The 21,131-nt window shown below is 45.1% G+C and overlaps 1 protein-coding gene across 5 annotated transcripts in view; it reads left to right on the top strand.

Annotated features, from left to right (window-relative positions):
- The window catches only part of LOC143211113 (neo-calmodulin), a 110,353-nt gene extending 89,373 nt beyond the window's left edge, over nucleotides 1-20,980 (top strand). For 4 of the 5 annotated variants that reach the window (XM_076428568.1, XM_076428567.1, XM_076428565.1 and 1 more), the window contains 6 exons: nucleotides 347-592; nucleotides 6,398-6,431; nucleotides 9,703-9,804; nucleotides 11,752-11,887; nucleotides 11,968-12,116; nucleotides 12,698-20,980. In XM_076428568.1, the coding sequence (XP_076284683.1) occupies nucleotides 347-592; nucleotides 6,398-6,431; nucleotides 9,703-9,804; nucleotides 11,752-11,887; nucleotides 11,968-12,116; nucleotides 12,698-12,729 (699 nt within the window). In that variant the 3' untranslated portion in view covers nucleotides 12,730-20,980. Of the gene's footprint in view, nucleotides 1-346; nucleotides 593-2,728; nucleotides 4,147-6,397; nucleotides 6,432-9,702; nucleotides 9,805-11,751; nucleotides 11,888-11,967; nucleotides 12,117-12,697 lie in introns of those variants that run through there. The other variant, XM_076428569.1, reaches the window with a different exon arrangement.
- Nucleotides 20,981-21,131: the final 151 nt, after the last annotated feature.

Raw genomic sequence — 21,131 nt, 5'->3', positions numbered from 1 at the left:
CCTCTCCGCGATTAGAGCCCTCGTAACCGAGCCCCTCCGGCGAAACGACTAATTACGGGACGGGCCCGGAAGATCTCGAAACGATCGACGATCGAGGCTCTTTCCATTTCGCTCCGCCACGGGATCGGGAACACGCGAAAATGTGCGAACGTAATCGACGCTGGCCCACTTTCGGTAAACAGATTTTTGCAATTCCGCTGGTAAATCCGAGCGTACTTTTCTCTGAAGCAGAGGATCGGGCAAAGATCTTTCCCAATAATCGTGATGGAAATAATAAGGAGATGGAAATGTGTGGGACAAGATGAGAGTTTGTTCTAATCTATGTTCTTTTCGTTTCCGACGACAGGCTCGCAACAAACCAGCAGACGGAGTCGGACACGTGAACCAGAAGGGCTCGACGGGACAGAAGGCGCCGCTAGCTGCTGGACAAAAGGTCGCACCTGGCGCAAAGGGATCTTCAAAGCCGGCACAGAAGTCCTCCGCTCAAAAGGGACAGGTTAAAGTCACGCCGAAGGCGGTCTCCGTTAAGAGCGGCAAGAACAAGAAGAAGGGACAGAGGCAGCAGTACGATCTCATCGTTACCATCAACTTGGTGAGTCCTGCTACTCTTGAGTAGAAACAGCCGCGAGTGGTCAGACACTCGACGAGTCGGAAAAGAGTACGACGAGACGTCTTCTGCTAGCTTAGCGCTCGGCTGAAAAATAATCTTCCAGCCTTCCAATTAGGAGAAGCGTCGTGCAAACATTGCTTAAATATTCTCATACAATTAATGAGTACATACAGGGTATTTCACCAAACTTGTGACCACCTTGAATATCTTGGTTGTTTTTAAAGATACGTCAAATGTGTCTGAAGGACAAAGTTGAATGGTAAAATGGGGCTCATACGATACCAAAACAATTTTTGTTTTTACGTAATTTTTTTTAGAGATATCAAGGTCACTTTCATCTTTTTAAATCTTTAAAAACAACAAAGATATTTAAGGTGGTCAAGTTAGGTGAAATACTCTGTGTACTTCTTTTGCGATTTGTGTCAAGAAATATTTTCGTGTGTTCCTTGATTCAAGTTACCATAAAAATGCTACGAAAGCGGAGTGAATTCAATCCTGTTAATACCGTAAAGAAGTATCGATCAGTCTCGTTTAGGGCTCGGTAGTTCCAGTGTTAAGCGAGGATCGATATAGCTGAATTACCACAGTTGGTTTACGTGTTTCAATCTCGCGAAAATTCGGGAAAACGTTGCTAACCCGTGCTAATCCGAGGAGCGCGTCTGCACTACCGACGAGAAAGTAGAAGCGGCCGGCAGTGGTCAGACGGCCGGCGTCCATCCATCAGATGGTAGCACCGTTCCGAGGGAGATTTATGCGCGCAGTGGCATCCTAAGATCTTGTTCTACACGCGAATCACAGTCCATTGTAATCGAGCGTACAATTGGAGACGATCTTCCACTTAACCCGCGGACGATTGTCGCGACCAAAGATTAATTCGCTGACGTAGGTGCAGCGCGATTCCATACTATTCGATCGAAGCGCAGATTAACTCGAGATTGCGTATCGAGATCGAGAATCGGCGATTCCGTGACAAGCACGACTAAGCGGGTCAGAATGGCCGTGATTTTTCGACGGAAATAGCCACAGACTTCTCCGCCATCCCGTCGAGGAGAATCGATGCTCGAACGAAAACAAACACTTCTCTCTACGACACCCGATCCACCGAGTTAGATGGTGGCTCGTAATCCCGAGAAACAACCGGGAGAAGGATCGTTGCACGATCCACGGAATCAGAGATTAATGACACGGATAGCGAGTCGCGCTTTCGCTGAAAGTTGCGGTTTCCTTGTTGGGACTTTCGATCTTTCTTGTTCCTGTTTAGATAGACCTCCTCTTGGAGACCATTTTCAATGGAAAATACGTAGCGTATTCGTTTAGGAATCATAATTGTTCTCCACCTCTCCCAGAAATGTAAGACGGGACTAGGGTAAACTGTACAATGATTGGCACCTTACAGTGTTGGGCAATAAATAAATAATTATTTAAATAATGATTTAAATAATAAGTTATTTGTTATTTGGATATTCAAATAAAACGCAAGAATAATTATTTATTATTTGAGCAAGTCTCTCTAAATGAATTTATTTAAAATAATAAAGTTAATTGTTATTTACAAACGCAATTTGCAATTATTATTTGTATGAACAAATAATAAATTAAATTGTATTTTCATTCCTCCGGACGAGAGCTCGACCACTGGCGGTATACCTGAAAAGGTTGCTATAGCAGAAAAAAACGCGCTTGGATCAGCTCCGAATCGGCCGATTATTTACAACCACCGCGCTCCGACAACTTCAACTCCGACAGATGGACAACACGTGCGACAGACCCAAGCAAATTGGTACAAAAAATAGTTGTCTTTACGTAAATAATATACATACGGGTAATCAGGATATTAATTTCGCCACGTGTTCATTGTATACATGTACAAAATACAAGAAATAAGAGATAAGACCAAAAACTATTTAATTGATTTCCAAATGAGAAATAATAAATACATCATTTTTGGAATTATTGAAATAATTTTTATTTAAATAAAAAGTTTAGTTATTATTTGCAATTAAAATCACACGTTTATTTATTGGGTTGGCTAATAAGTTCGTTCGGTTTTTTACATTGGAATAAATCACAAAAACCGAACGAACTTATTTGCCAACCCAATATTATTTAATTATGTATCATTTAAAATGAAATTTGCCCAACACTGTTTACACTGCACTGTGCTCATCCGTCGGTCTTACCGATTGTCCTCCAGCGTTGCTAAAAGTCATATGTGGAACTCTGTTATGAAAACTTAGAACGCTGCTTTGAAATATAAATAAGAAGCAATATAAAACGATTTTCTATACCAAGAATCCTTAATATTTGCCGTTTAAATCAAAAGTGCCAATAACTAGTGCAGTGCCAGAATTAATACAGTTTACCCTATTTATCTAGAAGTGTTCAAACATAATTTGGCTAGTGTCTTAGACCTCTTCTTCTTCCAAAACCAACAAGTCAAAAAATATGAGACTTAAGAAATCATGATTCACCGAACTTGGACTATCGGCGTCGTCAGCGCCCTGCCGAAGCCAAGAAAATGGGCCTTCAGGTGTCCGGTCGCTCCTGGACCCGTTGACAATTTCGCGGTTCAAGAAACTCGACTCTACCTGGCACGGGAACACCGTTTCAATTAGAGATTCGATGATAAGATCGCCTAAAGTTAGCGCATCTAGAATATCCGCGTCAGTGGCACGGTCTTAGTCGGTGTCCGCCAAAATCCGCGAATGACGCGGCTGATTCAGAGCGGACGGTGGTGATCGTGGTCTCTGAAATTTGTCATCGAGGTATGGTCACCAAAGTGACGGGTAAGCTTGGCAGAGTTCGCGAGCCATTAACCAACAAGAAGACAGAAAGAGCAAGATACGAAAAAGGACGGGCGACCCGCGGTAAATAAAGAAAGGATCGTCGGCCAATAGTCGATGAAGACGGGTTAAAAACAGCCGAAGGCTGTCTAAAGATTCACGGTCGCTTTGGTCAATACGCGTCTCGCGTTGAAAAAATAAAAGGTTGGGAAAGCTTTTGAAGAGCGGTGGCCTCTCTCTCTCTCTAATCCCCTCTTTGCGAGCTTGCGACATAGAGAGAGGGGTCTCCGACTTAGCCCGGGGGCAATTGCCGCGTGAAAATCATTTGTTTCGGGTGCAGGCAGGCCGAATGCCGGTTGACGGGACACGCGAAAATCCGCTGTGAACACGCGTTACCCTAATCCCCGCGAAGTGAAGTGCGCTAGAGGGGGGATCAGAATGAACGGTCAAGACGCGTCGAACGGGCTGGCCTGGTCGCAAACAACCGGTGACGTTGCCGCTGACTGGTCCATAAATATTATTTGTGTGTCGGTGGTGTTGTTGCGACGTTGCGTTTGACGATCGAGCTTAGTCGAACGGATATCCGAACGCGTCGATAGAGAAAGATTCTCTCGAGAAGCTTGCGGGAGTGTGTCTCATCAGTGAACACGGTGACGCTCGAAGATGACAGACACCGAGAAGAAGTACACGACCGCCTATGGGAAGCTGCGCAGGCTGACGAGCACCATAGACTGCGAGATCCGTCAAAGAAGCGTAAGCAAGCCAATTTACCCGCGATTCGAACAGACAGGCTCGGAAAACCGATTCGCCGTTCCACCAGATTACAATTCTCGCTTTTAGTCGAGTAGTCGTCCTCTTCCTCGTCTTCTTCTTCTTCTTCTCCTCCGCTCTCGGATCGGAATTCAAAGAGATCGTGCGGCTAATGTATAAATGCGGCGCAGACAGACGGACACTGGCAAAGCCCCGGCCGACTTTCCGCGAGTTTATGCGAGCCTCCTCTGCCCGCTGAAACGCCGGGAAACTACGTGACCCAGTTGAATACCAACTCCCGCGTCTACTTCCGCGGAACCATCGAACCAAGAGCCTCGACTGCGAGACAGATACGACAGCCAGCCTGTCCCTTTCCCACAGGGCTCACGATTATATCCGCGAATGCCTCTCGAGACGTAATCCCGCGAAAGTCAGTCGTCCACGAGGGTACCATCCCGTGGAAAAGTGGCTCGTCGATTAGGGACCCTTTTCCTCTTCCTTGAAACGTTTCCCGAGGTTCCGGGAAACTTCATTCGATCATCAGTGCTCCTGAAAGACGACGTACTTGGCATTGATTAGGAGCGTCGCACGTTTAGTCTACTTTCGTTATTTCTTCTGCGGAGATCTGGAAATTTGGAGAGTGGGGGAAAGGAGGTTGATTAGTACAGAGCTGTCATTTTGTTCTTCTGGCTTGGAATGGCTATTGTACTTGAGATAAAGTTTAACAAATGTTCAGCGTCCAATGAAAATTGCTTTGATGATCCCAGTATTAATTATGAGGTATTAACTAGCGTTGTAACAGTAACTGGAAGCTGTTCGTGTTCTATCTTGCTCCGAATCTCGTTCTTCGATTCTCCATCATTTTCTGTGGAAGCTGTTTCCGTTGCTAGTCGTGTCGTCCACGTTTGTTATAGACTCTATTTGTGCAACGAATCGGTTATTATTATTATCTCGGCGCTTGTATGGCATCGGAGAGGCTTAACAGGCAATTGGCCAAGGGCCGAGTGAATGGCGGACCGGCTGATACACGAGCATCGCTCGCTAACGAATGAAATCGAGTGTCGGAGAGGAATCCTTCGACGCTCCACTTTCCACAAGCTCCTCGACGATCTTCCAAACTTAACCACTTAAACTACAATTTTCTTTGCGTCTACATCACAATTTCCAAGAAGAAGAGAGTGTACAATGAGTCATCAATAAACTGAGGATTTTATGCATTTAAAAAACGTTAAGACAATTTAAGAAGATGCACGTGATTCTCAATTTATTAAAATTGTTGAAGATGGAAAGAAATTTTTATATGGTGTGTCTTGTGATTCCTATTTTGAATAAAGATCCGCCGCCAAATAACTGTAATCTTGTCTTATCTGAAATCTTAAAGAGGAGGAGTTTCGACGTTGCAAGACAAGGTGTAAAGCAGGATCGTCTTGGAGCATCTTCCGCGTGCATTATCCTCTTTCGGCAGCCATAAGCGAGGTCTGATAACGGCTGGGTGGACAGCTGATAAGTCAACGTCCCTGTAATCGCGTTACCGGCATATGTTCCTTAATCCTTCCGTCTACTAATGCTGATTTAACAATGTCGGTCCCGCCCGCGTGTAGGAAGCGGATAAGCCGGCGTTGCTATTACACCGCCTCGAACAATTTGCAAGTTAGAACACGGTCGTTAATTCTGCCAATTTCTGCGTGTGTATTCGTACGCGCGGCACAGGGAGAGAGTGAGAGAAAGAGGGAGGGAGAGAGCCGAGATCGGGGGTTTGTGTGTGTTTGATTAAACACGCTGGCCAGAGGCGGCATCGAACCGGAGTCATATTAATTAACTCGCCACCTAACCTTTCGTTAGGGGCGGCGGCAGACGTTCCACGAATTCCGTTGGGCAAATTCCCGTTTCATTCGGATAGTGAACACAGAGCGGAGCTCGGTGAAACAAAAGGAAAAGACCGAAAGGATTAATCGGCCGGCAATTATCGGGCCGGAGAATACGATCGAGCGGTTAATTTGATCGAATTAATGAGATTTCGGCCGCGGAATTGGCAGCGTTCCGCAAACAGGCCGCGTACGGCGCGTGTCGCCGCGCATATTAAGTTTTTAATGGGATGCTACTGCGACGCTCCGAGCGCGATAACAATTTAACGAAATCACGCGGCGCGTTGACGGCCAGCTGTCTGCCTCTCTCTCTCTCTCTCTTCTCTTCTCTCTCCAATCTAATCTAGTTCCTGAACTCATCTCCGACGTTTCTCTGCTTTCTTTTTCAGTCCGAGTATGGGCTCACCGAGGATCAAGTGGCCGGTAAGTCTGAAAACCAAACCGCCATTCAACGTTGCTCGCGCTCGCGGATAGTTAACGACCGACATCTTATTCGCTAACGAATATGAACTCTCCTCTCCGCTCGTCTCTCTCCGGTTTCGTAAATTAGAGCCGAGTGGCTCGTGATTTTCGACGCAATGCCGTAAAACTCCCTAATTGACCCGCTCCGAGCCCGATCCGTTCTGCTGACGCGAACGCTGCTTCTCCTCGATCATCGCGCCGCCATTAACACTTCTGTCAACCCCACTAATTTGCCGCGGTGCTCGCGGCAACGTTATCATCATTGCACTTCATATTTTCGTATCCAAAGTGTCGATTAATTTGCCAACGAACCAGTAAATCTCTAGTTCAGATCAATCCTGGCGTACACCACTTTCGCGTCGCGGCTTTATGGCACTTCTCCGCGAAAATCCGTGGCGCTCTGTTAACCTCGCCGCGGATGGGTCGCATTTAAATATTCCGCGCGCACGTGGATCCCGCGAAAAGGTCGTCCAATTTGCGAAAGTGGCTTTACGTAAGGACTCGGCTGCCGGAACGAACATGTTGCATAAAACATCGTGTTTCCGCCGGTCTCACGTGACCGCGATCATTGGCCTTGTCGAGAGCCTCTCTCCCTATCCATATCTCTCTGACCGAGTGTGTCTAGAATCGTTTAGAGCATCGTCGAGAGCTTCCCGCGATGGCACGCGACCAGAGATCGCCGAGGCTCGCTCGTTTATGCACCTTGAACGCATCGTCGGATGTTTACGAGATGATAAACGCAGGCCTACGCGGCGCGAGATACGATCAGACAGCTCGTCGAAAAACTACGTCTCGCAACGATCCGCAAGTCCGAGCACGCGAAACGTTCCTTCAGCTGGGAACTGGGGCTCTTTACGAACGTCGAATTATTCACGCGTGTTTCGCATGCTTCCCTCAGCCATCGTGCGGTTTTTTTGTTCTCGAGCTGCAGGAACAAAGAGCCTGTTGCTCGGAACGCCGCGCCGCACAGTTCGGACAGTTCGAGATTCGAATCGTGGATATTTGCCGGTGATGAGCGCTGACAAACACACCGTAGCCTTGCGCTACGGTTACGCGTAATCGCTACGCGACTCCAAACACGCTTGAAAAAGAGCAAATGAACGGAGCTCGACGTTTGGCGTAACGACCGGCAATGTCCTACGACAATGTTCTTAAATTGTTTTATATTATTCACGATTTGTTCCGATACTGTTCCGGTACAATAAAGTGCTATTCATTTTATATTCCTGTTACATTTTTTAAAAGCATGTTTACCCGCTGTAACGTTACGCGTCATCAAAGAGGCCCGTGGAACCTGTTGTAAACAGACCTGCAAGGGTTCTCAGCTAAACTGGTGAGCCGAAGGAGGTCTAAGGAAAGAGAAAGGCTATTCAGAGCAACCGGCAGCTTCTTCCATTAAAATCTTTACAGTATCCACACGGGGCTCTGACGAAAATAGAATTAATCAATCTTCTATCTCGATTCGAACCGTGTCTGAAATTAGTCGTCTCTGTCCATTGGCGTTCGAATAATTGAGGCGTGTTTCTTCGTCTCGGTTTTACCTTGACTGTTGTTTTCCCCCGATTGAAGAGACGACCACAGCTTCGTCCCGGTCGTCTGTTCACGTATTAAATCCGCCTAAAAAACGACTTATAAAAATTGACTGAAATACATTCGAGAAGAATATTACGAGGAGCGTGCAGGGGTCAAAGTACAAATCGCTGGAGATCCTTTCGTGCAGCCATTGCCGAGGAATGCACGAAAACAGTCAGGCAGGCAGGCAAGTGCACGAGCCTGTCTCTGGGGCATTTTTGAGGAGCGATGCAGTTTTATCGTGGCCGAGGTTTCGAGAGGGGTCGGCACGTGGATGAAATATCGCGGTGGGAAACGATAATTTGCGTGTCCCGCAACGATGTATCCTTCCGCGGCGGTGGCGTTCCATCCTGCGAGTAATTAAACGGCGGCGGGGCCGAGATTCAAGCGTGTCCATCGAGGAGAACGGACGTCTCGTAATAGACCGGCGCGGCGGGTCTCGTGAACTTTCGAATGTTCCCCTTTTCCCTGCTAGAACCGGTGTCGGACATCCTGAAAATTTATAACGCCGTATCCCGCGGGATTCTGTCGCGGCTGGCTGCTTGCCCGCAACCGTCGCACGATCACCGAGCTTCTCGGTTATATGTATAGCTTTTCGCGGTGCCGGCGACACGCCTACGAACACGTACAGACACGTACAAACATATACAAACACATGCGAAGCCATACAAACGTTCAGAGCCATACAAATGCGTACAGAGAAACTCAGAGCCACGCATACATCCAGGCACGCGTTCCTCCGCATGATTAATAGACATCTACATCCGCGGATTCTCAACAAAGCGTGGACGCCAGACAGAGGCGTTGTGTATCGTTCTATTGCCAAATTTCCGACGTAGACTCTTTTTCCCCGGTTCGTTATTTACGGCTCGGTCGAGCAGAGCGATCTCTGGAATTTCTAGAGCGACTGCATCACGGGAAACACACGGTGTCTCCGTGCTCGAGATAGACGGAGAAGCCGAGTGGAGAAGTTATTTTAGTGGTCGACACGCGAGAGACGAGACGCGTGGTACGAGTCGAAAAACCGCGACGATATCGGTCGCGATTCCTCTCGATCGACTTTTCATTGTTGATCAATAGAGTCTATTGAAACGAGGCAAAGACGCGCTTCGAAGCGGATGTGGGCAAGAAACATGCCCCGAGGGCAAGTGAAGTCAAACGAGGAGTCTCTCTCCTGATCTTGCGATACAAAATTGTTTGTCTTCCTAGTTGTGTGTGCTCCGAGAGGGCGTGGCTTCGTGACACTCGGTTCTAATGAACCTTGAAAAGCTCCCCTTGGAACAGTCTGTAAATAGATTGAATGTAAAGTATCCTGAGGAAATCTAGTTTTCATTTCTTTCAAGTTTAACAAATATATAGTGCCTCCATGGGGCAGAATGCCTTGAAGGGGCGTGGCCACGTTGCCCTTAATTCTGACAGAGTCCGGACAATGTTCCATAAGGCAATCTATGTTCGTATCTGATCTAGAATCCCGTATCTGATCAAACCCAGCACACTGTTCCTTGGAAAAATCTGAGCCTATAGCTAAAGTTTCAAATGGGCGAGGCTTCGTTGCCCCCAAGTTCTATAAAGCGATGTTCCAGAGGGAAGTTCTTGCCCATGTCTGTTTCGAATGCGATCATCATCGCGTACAAATGGTGGAGACAATTTCTGGTTGCAGAGTTCAAAGAGGCGTTTATGCTGTTCGACAAGGACGAGGACGGCACCATCACGATGGCGGAACTCGGCGTGGTCATGCGATCTCTGGGACAGAGGCCGTCGGGTAAGTGGAACCTTAAATCATCCGTGGAACGGTGATACACGCGGAAAGAGGGATACCGTCCGCGTGTGTTACATCGTGGAACGCGATCTGGCCGCAAGCCACGAGCTGACGAAAGCTGTCCGCGCGCGCGCGCACACGCGGACCACCGAAGAGACTATAATGTTCGGCTGTATCTTCCAGAAACTCGTTCATGAAGTTCCACAGTAGTCGAAGGACGAGCTCGAGTCCAGATTCGAGCCAGCTGTTTCGACATTTTCTTTTAATAAGAATCGAGCCGACACTAAACCTTTGCACTCTCGAATTATTCAGTCACGGACTAAATGTATTTAACCATTGAGATCTCCAGACTGCGGAGTTTCATGCAAATTAAAAATTCTCTTAATTGTCAAGAACTTTTATTTTATTTTTAAAGCCCACAATCTAGAGATCTCTCTTCACGAACAGTATCAATCAAATTTCATACCGTATGACATTTAAATGGAGTAATTATTTCTGGCACTGAATGCCTCCGAATGCAGAGAGTTAATTAAACAAATTGCTTTGGCTTTGCTTAATTCTTATGGTCGCCGAACCGTTAATACTGTATAAGTATCTCTGGCTACGAATGCCTCCTGATGCAGAGAATTAATGAAATAATTTGCTTTGATTCTGCTTAATTCTCGCGGTCGTCGCGAGGTCGGTAACCATCCGATCTAGCTAAATTAAATCTCGGAGTGCAGTGTGGCTACGTCCAACTTCGAAACTCTTTATTAACAAAGAAGTTAACGCCATCATTCGGGCACAAGTTAGCCCCGCCAGTAGTTGGAAATGGAATTTCCAAAGTGGCAGCAGGGTAGAATTAGTGAAAAGTTCGGATCGAAACGCGAACACGGCCGAGAGAAGCGACTCGCTAAATGAATGTCTCGGTTTTCTAAGACACGGGGAAGCGTGAGAGAGAAAGCGAGCTGAACGCCGCGGAATCCCCGAAACTAGGCTGTGACAAGAGCTTAGGGAAAATTAACGTCGGGAGCGATTCCGAGGGGTAGAAACTGTGACGGCTAGGCGCACGTGCAAACGCTGGTAATTAACTGCATGTCGGGCCTCTTCTGTCCTCGCCCCGGGGGGATGTACCGGGGAATTAAATGTCTCCCATGGAACGACGTCGAGACAGTACGTGTGCATTACGCCCGAGCAAATTAGAAAAACGACACAAAGAGAACCAGAGGATCATTTAAACCAGGGATCGAAATAAACAGCTATCCCCCGTTCCTGGAAAAATGATCGACCTCCTTTCGGACAAACCCTCCTCTCCCGCCGAGAATTAATGTTTATCCATTCAAGTCGCAGTCCTGTTCTTTTGTTATTCGTATTCGAGCATTGAATTAAACGTGAATTGAATAAATTTTCTCTTTTTAAAATCATACATCAATCATTTTATTTAACAGTGGTTTATATTTTCCAATTAAACGTAAACATACAGTAAATATAAATTTTCTTATTTTAAAATTATATTGCAATCATTTCATTTAACAATGTTTTATATTTTCCAATTAAACGTACACATACAGTAAACATAAATTTTTTATTTTTTAAATTATATTACAAACACACATTTTATTTAACAGTGATTTATATTTTCCAATTTAAGGTACACGTACAGTAAATATAAATTTTCTATTTTTAAAATTATATTGCAATATCATTTTATGCGACAGTATTTTAGTTTTTCCAATTATTGAATTAACATTTTCAGAAAATTTTTAGCACAAAAATTTGTTTACATGTGGAGGTCCTCCATCTGTTCTCAAATGACCTTATACTGTAGCACCCTTCTTTAAAAGTGTTCCCAGTGTCCGTGTTTCGAAAAGAATCCGACAGAAAGCTTGTAACTCGATCTTTGGTTTAAATCGACCGGAAATGTGATTGGTCGTTCAATGTTCGAATCGGTAATGGCTCGATCGATTGCAGAGACGGAATTACGAGACATGGTGAACGAGGTGGATCAAGATGGCAACGGGACCATCGAGTTCAACGAGTTCCTGCAGATGATGTCGAAGAAGATGAAAGGCGCAGACGGTGAAGACGAGCTGCGCGAGGCGTTCAGGTATATATGTTGCTTTTAGCACGACCGTTTATTTTAGCAGTGACGATCTCTGACGTTAACGAGGCGCTTGTGACACTCAGGGTATTCGACAAGAACAACGACGGCATGATCTCATCGAAAGAGCTGCGGCACGTGATGACGAACCTTGGGGAGAAACTCTCCGAGGAGGAGGTCGACGACATGATCAAGGAAGCGGATCTGGATGGCGATGGGATGGTGAACTACGAAGGTGATTACTCTATTAAACCCTTAAAAATCTTTTTAACCCCTTGACCTCGAAGATGCTCAGTCTGCTTCAGAGTTGGGCAAAAATTTAATCAACGATTGACGAATAAATTTCTACTCCAATCCTTAATCGCAATTAACAATTAAATATCCTAGTTTAGTCGTTAATTGCGGTTAACGATTACATTCCTTCCAATTGTAATCGTCAATCGGATAATTGATTAATGATTAACTGCTGAAATTTCTAAATGAAATACAATATCAAAACTATATGAATACAGAAAAAGATATAAACTATAATAAGTTCAGGTGTATTGTCATTTGGTCTATAATATAAACTCTGTTTCCGTGCTTTTATGTTTTTTTTCGATGATTTCTTTCGTCAATAAGCGATCGACAATTAACTTCATCGATCGATTGAATCCATCGTCGATTTTTCAATGATTACCTTTTTAATCGTACACATTAATCAATCAATCTTGATTAAAACTTCAATCGATTAATGCCCAACTATGGTCTGCTGGTAATAAAAAGCCGTATGTAAGAATGAAAATCAGACTCGCAAAGTGTCCCTATTGCTCGCAGAGTTCGTGACAATCCTGACGTCGAAGAATTAGCTCTGCGGCGGCGGATCGAAAGAAGCGAAGCTACGAAGCTGCCGGAAGTCTTCGTCGAAGAGCAGAGAGTCGAGAAGCGAAGTTCCTCCCTGAAGAATGGCGATTCGAGACGACCGTTGCCCCGCCGTCGAAGACAAGCCTGCAAACGATCGTGGGCTCGCAGAAGGAAGAGGATTGTCCCCAAGTTGTTTCGGGTTCAACGGGTTTGAAAAACGTTTTCTCGGCCGAGCCGTTGCGAACCTAGTTTTCTTCCCGGCGCCGGGAGGGTAAGTGGCGAAGATCGGAAGAGGAAAGAAAACGACATCGGGTCTCTCGAGCGACGGGGTAGGTGTCAGGAAACAGGAAGTGAAAAAAAGAGGGGAGAGGTAGACGACCAGAGACCGACTTCCGCAGTTGCACACGCACTATACACGCATATACACACCTCGCTCCTTCGAATCTAAATTTTACAAGTGTAAGAGCTAGCCGAGACAAACAAAACAAAAACAAGAAGAGATAACGTGTGTGAAGGCGAGTCCATTACTACGCGAGAAAACACGAGTGAGGTGCTCGCTCCCGAAACAATCAACTGAGCTTTGTTTAGCGTTTACCTACCTACCTACCTACATAGTTATACTCTCTACTTAATGCTATACAAGGTCGTTAATTGATATCGTTAGGAACCATTCACCCCCCACCTTCGTCGTCGTCGTCGTCGTCAATCACTGTGCTCGCACACAACTCTTCTTCTCGCGCGATTGTCTCGCTGAACAGTGTCGCTCTCACGGATCGCCATAAGATGGCCTATGTGTGTCTCTCTTTAGAGTGTAGCCGGCCCGAGGATCGGAAGAGTATCGTTGTCGAGGATATTGTATCGAGTATATCGCTCGATCCGCGACACGACCGATCGAGACACTCGCACGATCATGCGCGCCGATCTTCTGCGTCGGATTTGTTCCTCCTAGCTGCGTAGATTCGCTTTGCGAACGAGACGACACTAGCCTGACACGGGTCTCGTTAATCCCTTGCACTACAGTACTTTCCTTTCGACTAACAATCAGAGCCTCTTCGACTCTTACAATCTCCTAGAAGAAAAGGAATCTTCATATTGATCATTAACAATTTGATTTCAGTCGCACTCAATGTGTTCGGATACCAATTCTATTCGTTTACCTGCATGTAGAAAAAAGATCGAGTCTAAATTAGCTCATCGCTATCTTCTCTTACACTATCGATGTACCGAGAGATATCGACATTCATGGTGCGCACTGTGTTAGTGGATTTCCTGTCTAACTTCTAGAGCAAGGGGTTAACATTTTGGCCGCGGGACTCGACGCGAGAGATAGCCCCGTAACGATCTGTCTTCAAACGTAGATGAATGTCGTTGGCAAGTAGGATTAGCTCTAACGATGATATACTCGTCGCTGAATTTTTAGACGCACTTCTGCGGGCAGCGTGCCAGACATGGCCGCCGCTGGAACGCAGGAATCGAAGCAACAGTAGCGAACCGTTTTTTCCCCTGATACGTGTGGTGTAGCTCTGAATATTTTTTCCGTTTCGCACCCGGTCGAATCTCGTGACTGTGTACCGCCCTTGTTGTTTCACCCGCCCATCACGGAATTGGCCGTTCATTCGCGCAGCCCCTCTCTCGATCGTCTTCGATCCAGCGTCGTTGCCGTGAGCGAGTCGATCCCATCTTGGTTAGAGCTTAGATCGGGCACGGGCGCGAAGATTGCCCTATGGGGCTCTGTTCTGAAGAGGCCACGCCCACTCGGGCTATTTTACGTGGTGGGGCAAGGTACCGTTGGGAGCTGAGAAGTTGACAAACGGTAACAGTTTGGGGGATGATCGAATTCGATAGGTCCGCAAGAGAAAGGGGGGAAAGACAGCACTATTCAGAGAACAAACATTTATTTTTCAATCTATAATCTCACACCGTCGTGCACTAGAATTTCTAATAGGTATTCTACACCTCAGAAAAAAAACGTTCACTCACGATCACGGACAGTGATTAAACTGAACTCAAAGTTCATTAAACATCGATGCTCACCCCTTTTCACCGTGGATCTTTCAATTGTTTAACGAGCGTGTCCTGTTTAAGGGCTCGGGGAGTATGAAAAGTGAGGGAGAATGGAAGTGAACTGTTTCTCCTTGCCTCTCATAATGTCCAGACTGCCAACTTCCCGGGTCTCAATGGTAGAGAGTCCTTTTCTTCTTGTTACGCTGCTGATGGCTCCTGGGGGCATTTTGGGGGCGTTTCCGGGGCAAAGTGTTGCCCGTGCCTGTTGTAGACCCTCCATCTGTGTCAGATCTCTCCCAACACGAAGAAAACACCGTCCACCTAACAACCTCCGACATCCTAATCCCAAACTGTAACAATGTCGTGCACCCTTTCTAGATCCTTAAGATAAGAGAAGCCACAGGCGTAGGTCACGGTAGAGGGTAGTTGTTTAGCGCCTAGAGGAAATACGTACACGTAAACCAGAAGAAAAAAAAATAAATGATGCATTATACACATTACCTATTATATATACATATACCTATACATGATGTTGCTACCGAAAGACACATGAAGTAACGTTATTATGGATATTCATATATACATATGATATATATATACAATATACTTACCGTATTATGTGTATATATATATATATATTTAGTATATACTTATACATACATACATACGAACATATATTATATATACATATACACGTTAGCGATGTACGTCGGTGGTATACTGGCATTGATATTTTTATGGTTTTAAAAAAAAATAATAATGCAACAAGAACAAGTATTAGTGTCAGAAAGAGAGAACGAGAGAGAGCGAGAGTGTTGAGAGAAAGTGTGAGTGAGAGAGAAAGTTGGAGTGAAAGCGAGCGAGAGAAAGAGATAAATTGGTTTGCGTGCGTTGCGAATTATATTCTGGCAAGAGAGCGAAAGGGAGAGAGAGAATGAGAGAGAGAGAGAGGAGAGGAAAGGGGATATAAAAAGAAACAACAATAAGAAGAGCTCTTAATCCTGTTGTTAGGCGATTCGGTTCGTCCTGAAATAACGAGAGTATCGCTATTCTTAATCGGTGGTAATGTTGGTCGCACGAAGCGGTGATTTCACAGAGAGACGTTCGCATAATTACACGCGCATAGGAATAGACAATAATTCTGTTCTTTAGTCGAGCAACACAGTTACGTTGCGTTGTTCGGTTCCACCGCCTGGCTAGGCTGCGACGATCGCAAAATGGTGGACACAGGCACGTGGTCTTATCCAATATGACGGTAAGTCCTCGGTTCGGCCACCTCGCGACTTTGTCTCACGATTCCAATCGACACAGTGTCCTAGGAAAATGTTTCGAAGCATTTTCTTTGGGTCCTTTGATGTAATTTCTTCAAAATTAAGCATCCTAGTCGATGCGCGAGTTACCTAGGTAAAAGCGACATCAGGAGAATTTGATTTCTCGTAGATTTAGATAATTGTTCGTTTCATTGTTGACCGTCGGACAATAGCACGAACGCAGAGCCGTACGCAACGTAATTTTCGAGAACGCCGCAAGCTGTGCAACCATGGGGGAGAAAAGAGGGTACGATGAAACGCGCGAACAAAAACAGATCCGTTGAACGAGGCGCGCTTCGACACTGGAAACATATAAAAAGAGCTCGTCAAGACGACGCGGAATAGTAATATATAACGTCCCGAAGACAATATCTTTAACGATTTTATTAAATCAAAGCTTATCGAGATTTACCTATGAGAGATGGCCTACGTTTTGCCACGTGTGTCCGAATCAAGATAGATTGTAAACGATTGTTCAGGGTGTAGGGAAGAAGGGGAGATCCGAGAGTTTTACGAGAATACAGAAACACAGGGAATGGTGCTGTTTTAGCTTAGAACACCGTCGACTCTTTCTTTCGAAGTTCTAGTTCTCTAGCCCTGCTTTAGCCTCACCAAGAGAGTTCTCATATCGCACTGATTTTCCTCGTTGTCTCACACGATTCTTTCCGTTTTCTTGCATTTTTCATTGAAACACATACACATACACACACGCAAACACCTGTCACTTGTCTGTCTGTCCTGAAAAAAAAAATGCGACGAACAGGCCCGGTTCATTTGGATTCACGACAATGCACAAAGAGAAATCCCACCGCACCCCATGGAACTTTCGGTTTTCGATCCTTTACGTCCTTTCAAGAGTAGAACACGAAAAAAAAAACAAATAAAGAAGAAGAAGAGAAAAGAGAATGGAGGAAGAAGAGAATACCTTTATCCGTAAGATTATCTCTCGACAAACGCTAGAACACAAGTACAAGATTGACGTCAATACCTGTATATATCTTTCGCAAAGAAATCGTGGCCGGTGTCGAAGAGCCCCGGAGTCCCGAGACGCATCGGACACGCAACAGAACGCGTATATGTATGTATATTTGTCCGTCGTCGGGTGCATTTTCGGTTCGCAACGCGACACAAAAACGCACACATTGTCACGCGCGCGCTTGTAATAGGTACCTATCTCTCGTTAATATAGATCCACGCGGGACCGCGGGCTCTTCGATCATGTCGCGCGCACGTTCCTCGAATCAATTAATACATAACATACACATAATTACGTATCTGCCCCGCGGCGAGGTTACTTCACCGCATTCCTCGGATCCCCGATGCAGGCCGAGTCCCTTTGGTTCAACCCCTTCCAGATCGAAACACGTCCCATAAACGAGCTAACCATTTCGTTCCTTCGGACAGGTTCCAAGCAATATTCCTTTACCATCAACGCGGTCCCCATCCTCCTCGAATACACAGATTTTTCTTCTGGACAAAATCTCCAAAGCCTTCGTTAACCCTGGATATCAAACATACAATAAATCTCTCGAAGAAATATTTTCCAAACGATAAAAAATCGCAAAGGATTATAAAACTTATTCTAAATAGTCAAAAATTGGCTTTTATTTTCCCTCGAGAAAACGAAATGACCTTCCGAACGACCTAATATTCAGGGTTAACATTTGATTGGCACATAGGGGAACGCGTCACCCTCATCCGTCCCTCGTTTCTGCTGAATTCGTCCCGTGACGTCAAAGGTACACTCGCTGCAGAAAAAAGAATTGAAGGAAAATGCTTCTAATCCAGTGGGATTAAATTACAAAAAAATTTTAATCAGCGGCAAACAGGTGTGATCGACGCAAGGGACGAACGAGACGAACCAAGGGGGTCTGAAACACAAAAGGGACGACTCCATGCCGGGCAGAGTTTATCATTGATGAACCCTAGGCGAATAATATTTTTATAGAGAGAGTACTCTTCGAAAAAAAAAGAGAAAAAACAGATTCTACGATACATCGCGTTACATTATATTCTATATATTGTATTATTTTATATTTGTGTCATTGTATGCGCGCGCGCGCGCGTACAAAACTGTGTATACATCGTCCTATTCTGCTGGCAGATTTCAATTGTGTAGTGTAAACTAAAACTGTGCGAGAGGGAGTGAGAGAACGATAGAGAGAGAGAGTGTGAATTTAAAAAAAAAAACATGGGAGCATGTAATGATCGTCGCGAGACGATCACGGATGTCCTTAGAAGGAGAACGCAAGTCTTCCTTTCGATCTGTGCTGCTCGAGGCTCGAGGATCCTCGTGATCCTCGGACCGCGTGCCCGCTTGTTTTCCCGCGCATCATTGTTTCCCGATATATTAGAGTTGCTCAAGTCGATACTCCGTAAGTCTTTTTGATACCCGTCGGAACGTTGATTCACCCCCACCCCTAGATCGCGAGTCTGTGGATCGGAATCGCGTACCGGGAGGAGAACGCCGGCTAACTTGATCCATTAAAGCCTCCCCCCTCCCTTATTTACGAATCCGTTCGCGAACAATACCGACAAGTTGGTCCCCGTTCGTCCTTCGACACACAGAAACGTCAGATCAACGAGAAACAGTTTTGTCAGCGAGAGGCTTGAGCTCGTGGCATTTCGAAGAACGTTCTCGGCCGGAGTCGCAACCATGATCAAGGACCGCGCGCGAGAAGGGCATAGAGTGGAGGAGGACTAGTTTAATGTCTAAACGAGTTTAAACAAAAAATAAAAACACAGAGGCAAAAGTAATCAAAGAGTTCTATGTACGTTGTTAAATATCGATGAGAAACTTGATCAACATAGGTGTATTACTAATAGTGATCGTTAAATAAGTGTAATCTACGTTGTAACGATCTCGAGGCCGTTCCCCGGCGCCACCGGAAGTCCTCGAGGACTTCTCTTCGGAGGACGTTGTTTTTTGAGCTGGGGAATCGGTTTCTCGGGTCGATTGTTTCTTAGTGTAATCAACTGTGTCTACGTTTTGCATCCGTTTGGCTGGCGAACACGCTTCAGAAGGGGTTCAGAGAGAGAGAATGACAAAGAGTATGCGAATCGTTCATGAAAGAGTCGGCCGTTTCGATCCGAGATTGATGAGATTAGATTTTATTCGTTGGAAACGGCGCGCGGAGAAACTTCCGAACGATTCCCGGACGATCGCGGGAGCTCCTTTGGTTTTGCCGGATTGTTAATTTTTCTATCTTGTTGGCAATGAAGCGGCTTCCCCCCGTATTATACTCGCTAATCGCTATCGCAGAAGTTTTTCGTCTTAAGTTTTTCGCCTAAACCTGAAGCGGTCTAACGTAGTAGCGTGTCGCGAACAAACTAGAGGCAATACAAGACGACAGAGAGCGTCGTCAGCGACGGTCAAAGGAATAATTATTGTAATAAGAAAACGTCTTTCATTACTTTATTAAATCGCGAGTACAAGTCGTTGTTACTTGAACAAAAATGAAAATAACGTGAAACTATGACGAAAACGGCGGGGCCGTGCGAGAATGAATAGGGAGACCCGTTCGAGATATAGGTCTTTGGTTTTTTCGTGGGGTGGAAATTATATTCGAACGGATACGGCGCGAGAGAGAAATAGAGAAGAAGAGAGTGAGAGGAATGTGTATTAAAATGTAAGAGAAATGATTATCCTCGATGGAAGTATTAAAAAAAAAACATATAGCGTTTAAACACTAAGTCGAGCGAGGCTACACCAGAGATATCGCACTGTGAACGAGAATATTTATATTTTTACTTGTGAGGAAAAAAATGAAGTTATAATAACGTTTGTAACGTCTAATTCCCTCCCCCGATCCGGTAAGGAGTGTTTATAATGTTATTTTTCTATAGTGTATATCGGACAAAAAAAGAAAGGAAAACGATTCTCAATTGTGTTATATGACGAAACGTGTGACCGGCTTCTCAAAGTGACAAGCGCAGTCGAGACCCATATTCTGGATGTGCGAGTGTGTACACGACACGATTACAGAATACGATTGTTAATTAAACTGTTGTTCAACCCACGGTTACGATTAAACTTGACTTCGTTCGCTTCGATTGTTTCTCGTCGTTTGAACTTTATTGATTCTCTCTGTAAGGCAGCGTATATAGTTGAATGTCTTTCTAGATGCTATGCGAAAGAAAAGCGCGCGCGAGAGAGAGAGAGAGAGAGAGAGAGAGAGGGGAGAAACCGGGGAGAAAAAAAATGAGAATTCACGGAGTCGAAATGCGTTTCCCGCGGTGTTCATTACGAGTTTACCGTTTGTAAATACAATATTATTTGTAACGACTGTGTGGAGAGAGAGAGAGAGAGTGAAGAAAGAACGCGGTATTGACAGGAAAGCAAAGAAGAGAACGAAAGAAAGAAAGGAACCACATGCTCTTTACTTTCGCTTCATACTCCGCTTGTGTTCGCTTCGCGGAAAGCGATATTTGGGACTGCGACAAAGACGAGAAAACGAGTAACAACAACAAAAAGATAATAACGCTCTCTCAGTTCGGCGATCGTGAATAAAAAGAAACAACACGTTCTCACGTGGACACACAACGGTCTTGGTGAAAAAAAAAGAAAAAAAAAGAATACATTCTATCGAGATAGAGTTACGGCTCGACGACCATATTTCTTAAAAACGTTCCTTTCTACCTTTGGGAAACGAGTCTGTACGTTTTGTTCTCTAACTGCGGTACCTGCGACCTCAGGCTCTCCGCCTGAGATCTGCTCCATTCACGTTTCGTCGTAAGGTGGAAACAAAACATAACAAAAAACGGAAGTGCTGGAAACTGTGGCGAGAGTGCAGTGTGGATGGTTATTAGCTGTATGAAATCATGTTACGTGTAATACTATGTACTGCAAGATTAGAATATAACATAAAACGGTGATGGCGTGTACTGCTGGAATGTAATACATATATCGAGTTACCCCTAAATACAGCCATTTTATAATGGACATCTGCCGCTGCTGCACCATCCTCTTCTTTCGTAAGTTAGCCGAACCTGCGATTACTTTGCAATTCTTCGTTTCATTATTTATTTCGTTGTTTAAAACGTTGTTTGAAATTAACTGACGAAAATGTTTAACGTTGACGTCGACATCGAGG

The sequence above is a fragment of the Lasioglossum baleicum genome, chromosome 8 (genome assembly GCF_051020765.1).
Source record: "Lasioglossum baleicum chromosome 8, iyLasBale1, whole genome shotgun sequence".
In the NCBI taxonomy this organism is placed as follows: Eukaryota; Metazoa; Arthropoda; class Insecta; order Hymenoptera; family Halictidae; genus Lasioglossum; species Lasioglossum baleicum.
The sequence above is the reverse complement of the archived record's forward strand: the minus strand, read 5'-3'. Positions and strand labels throughout refer to the sequence as shown.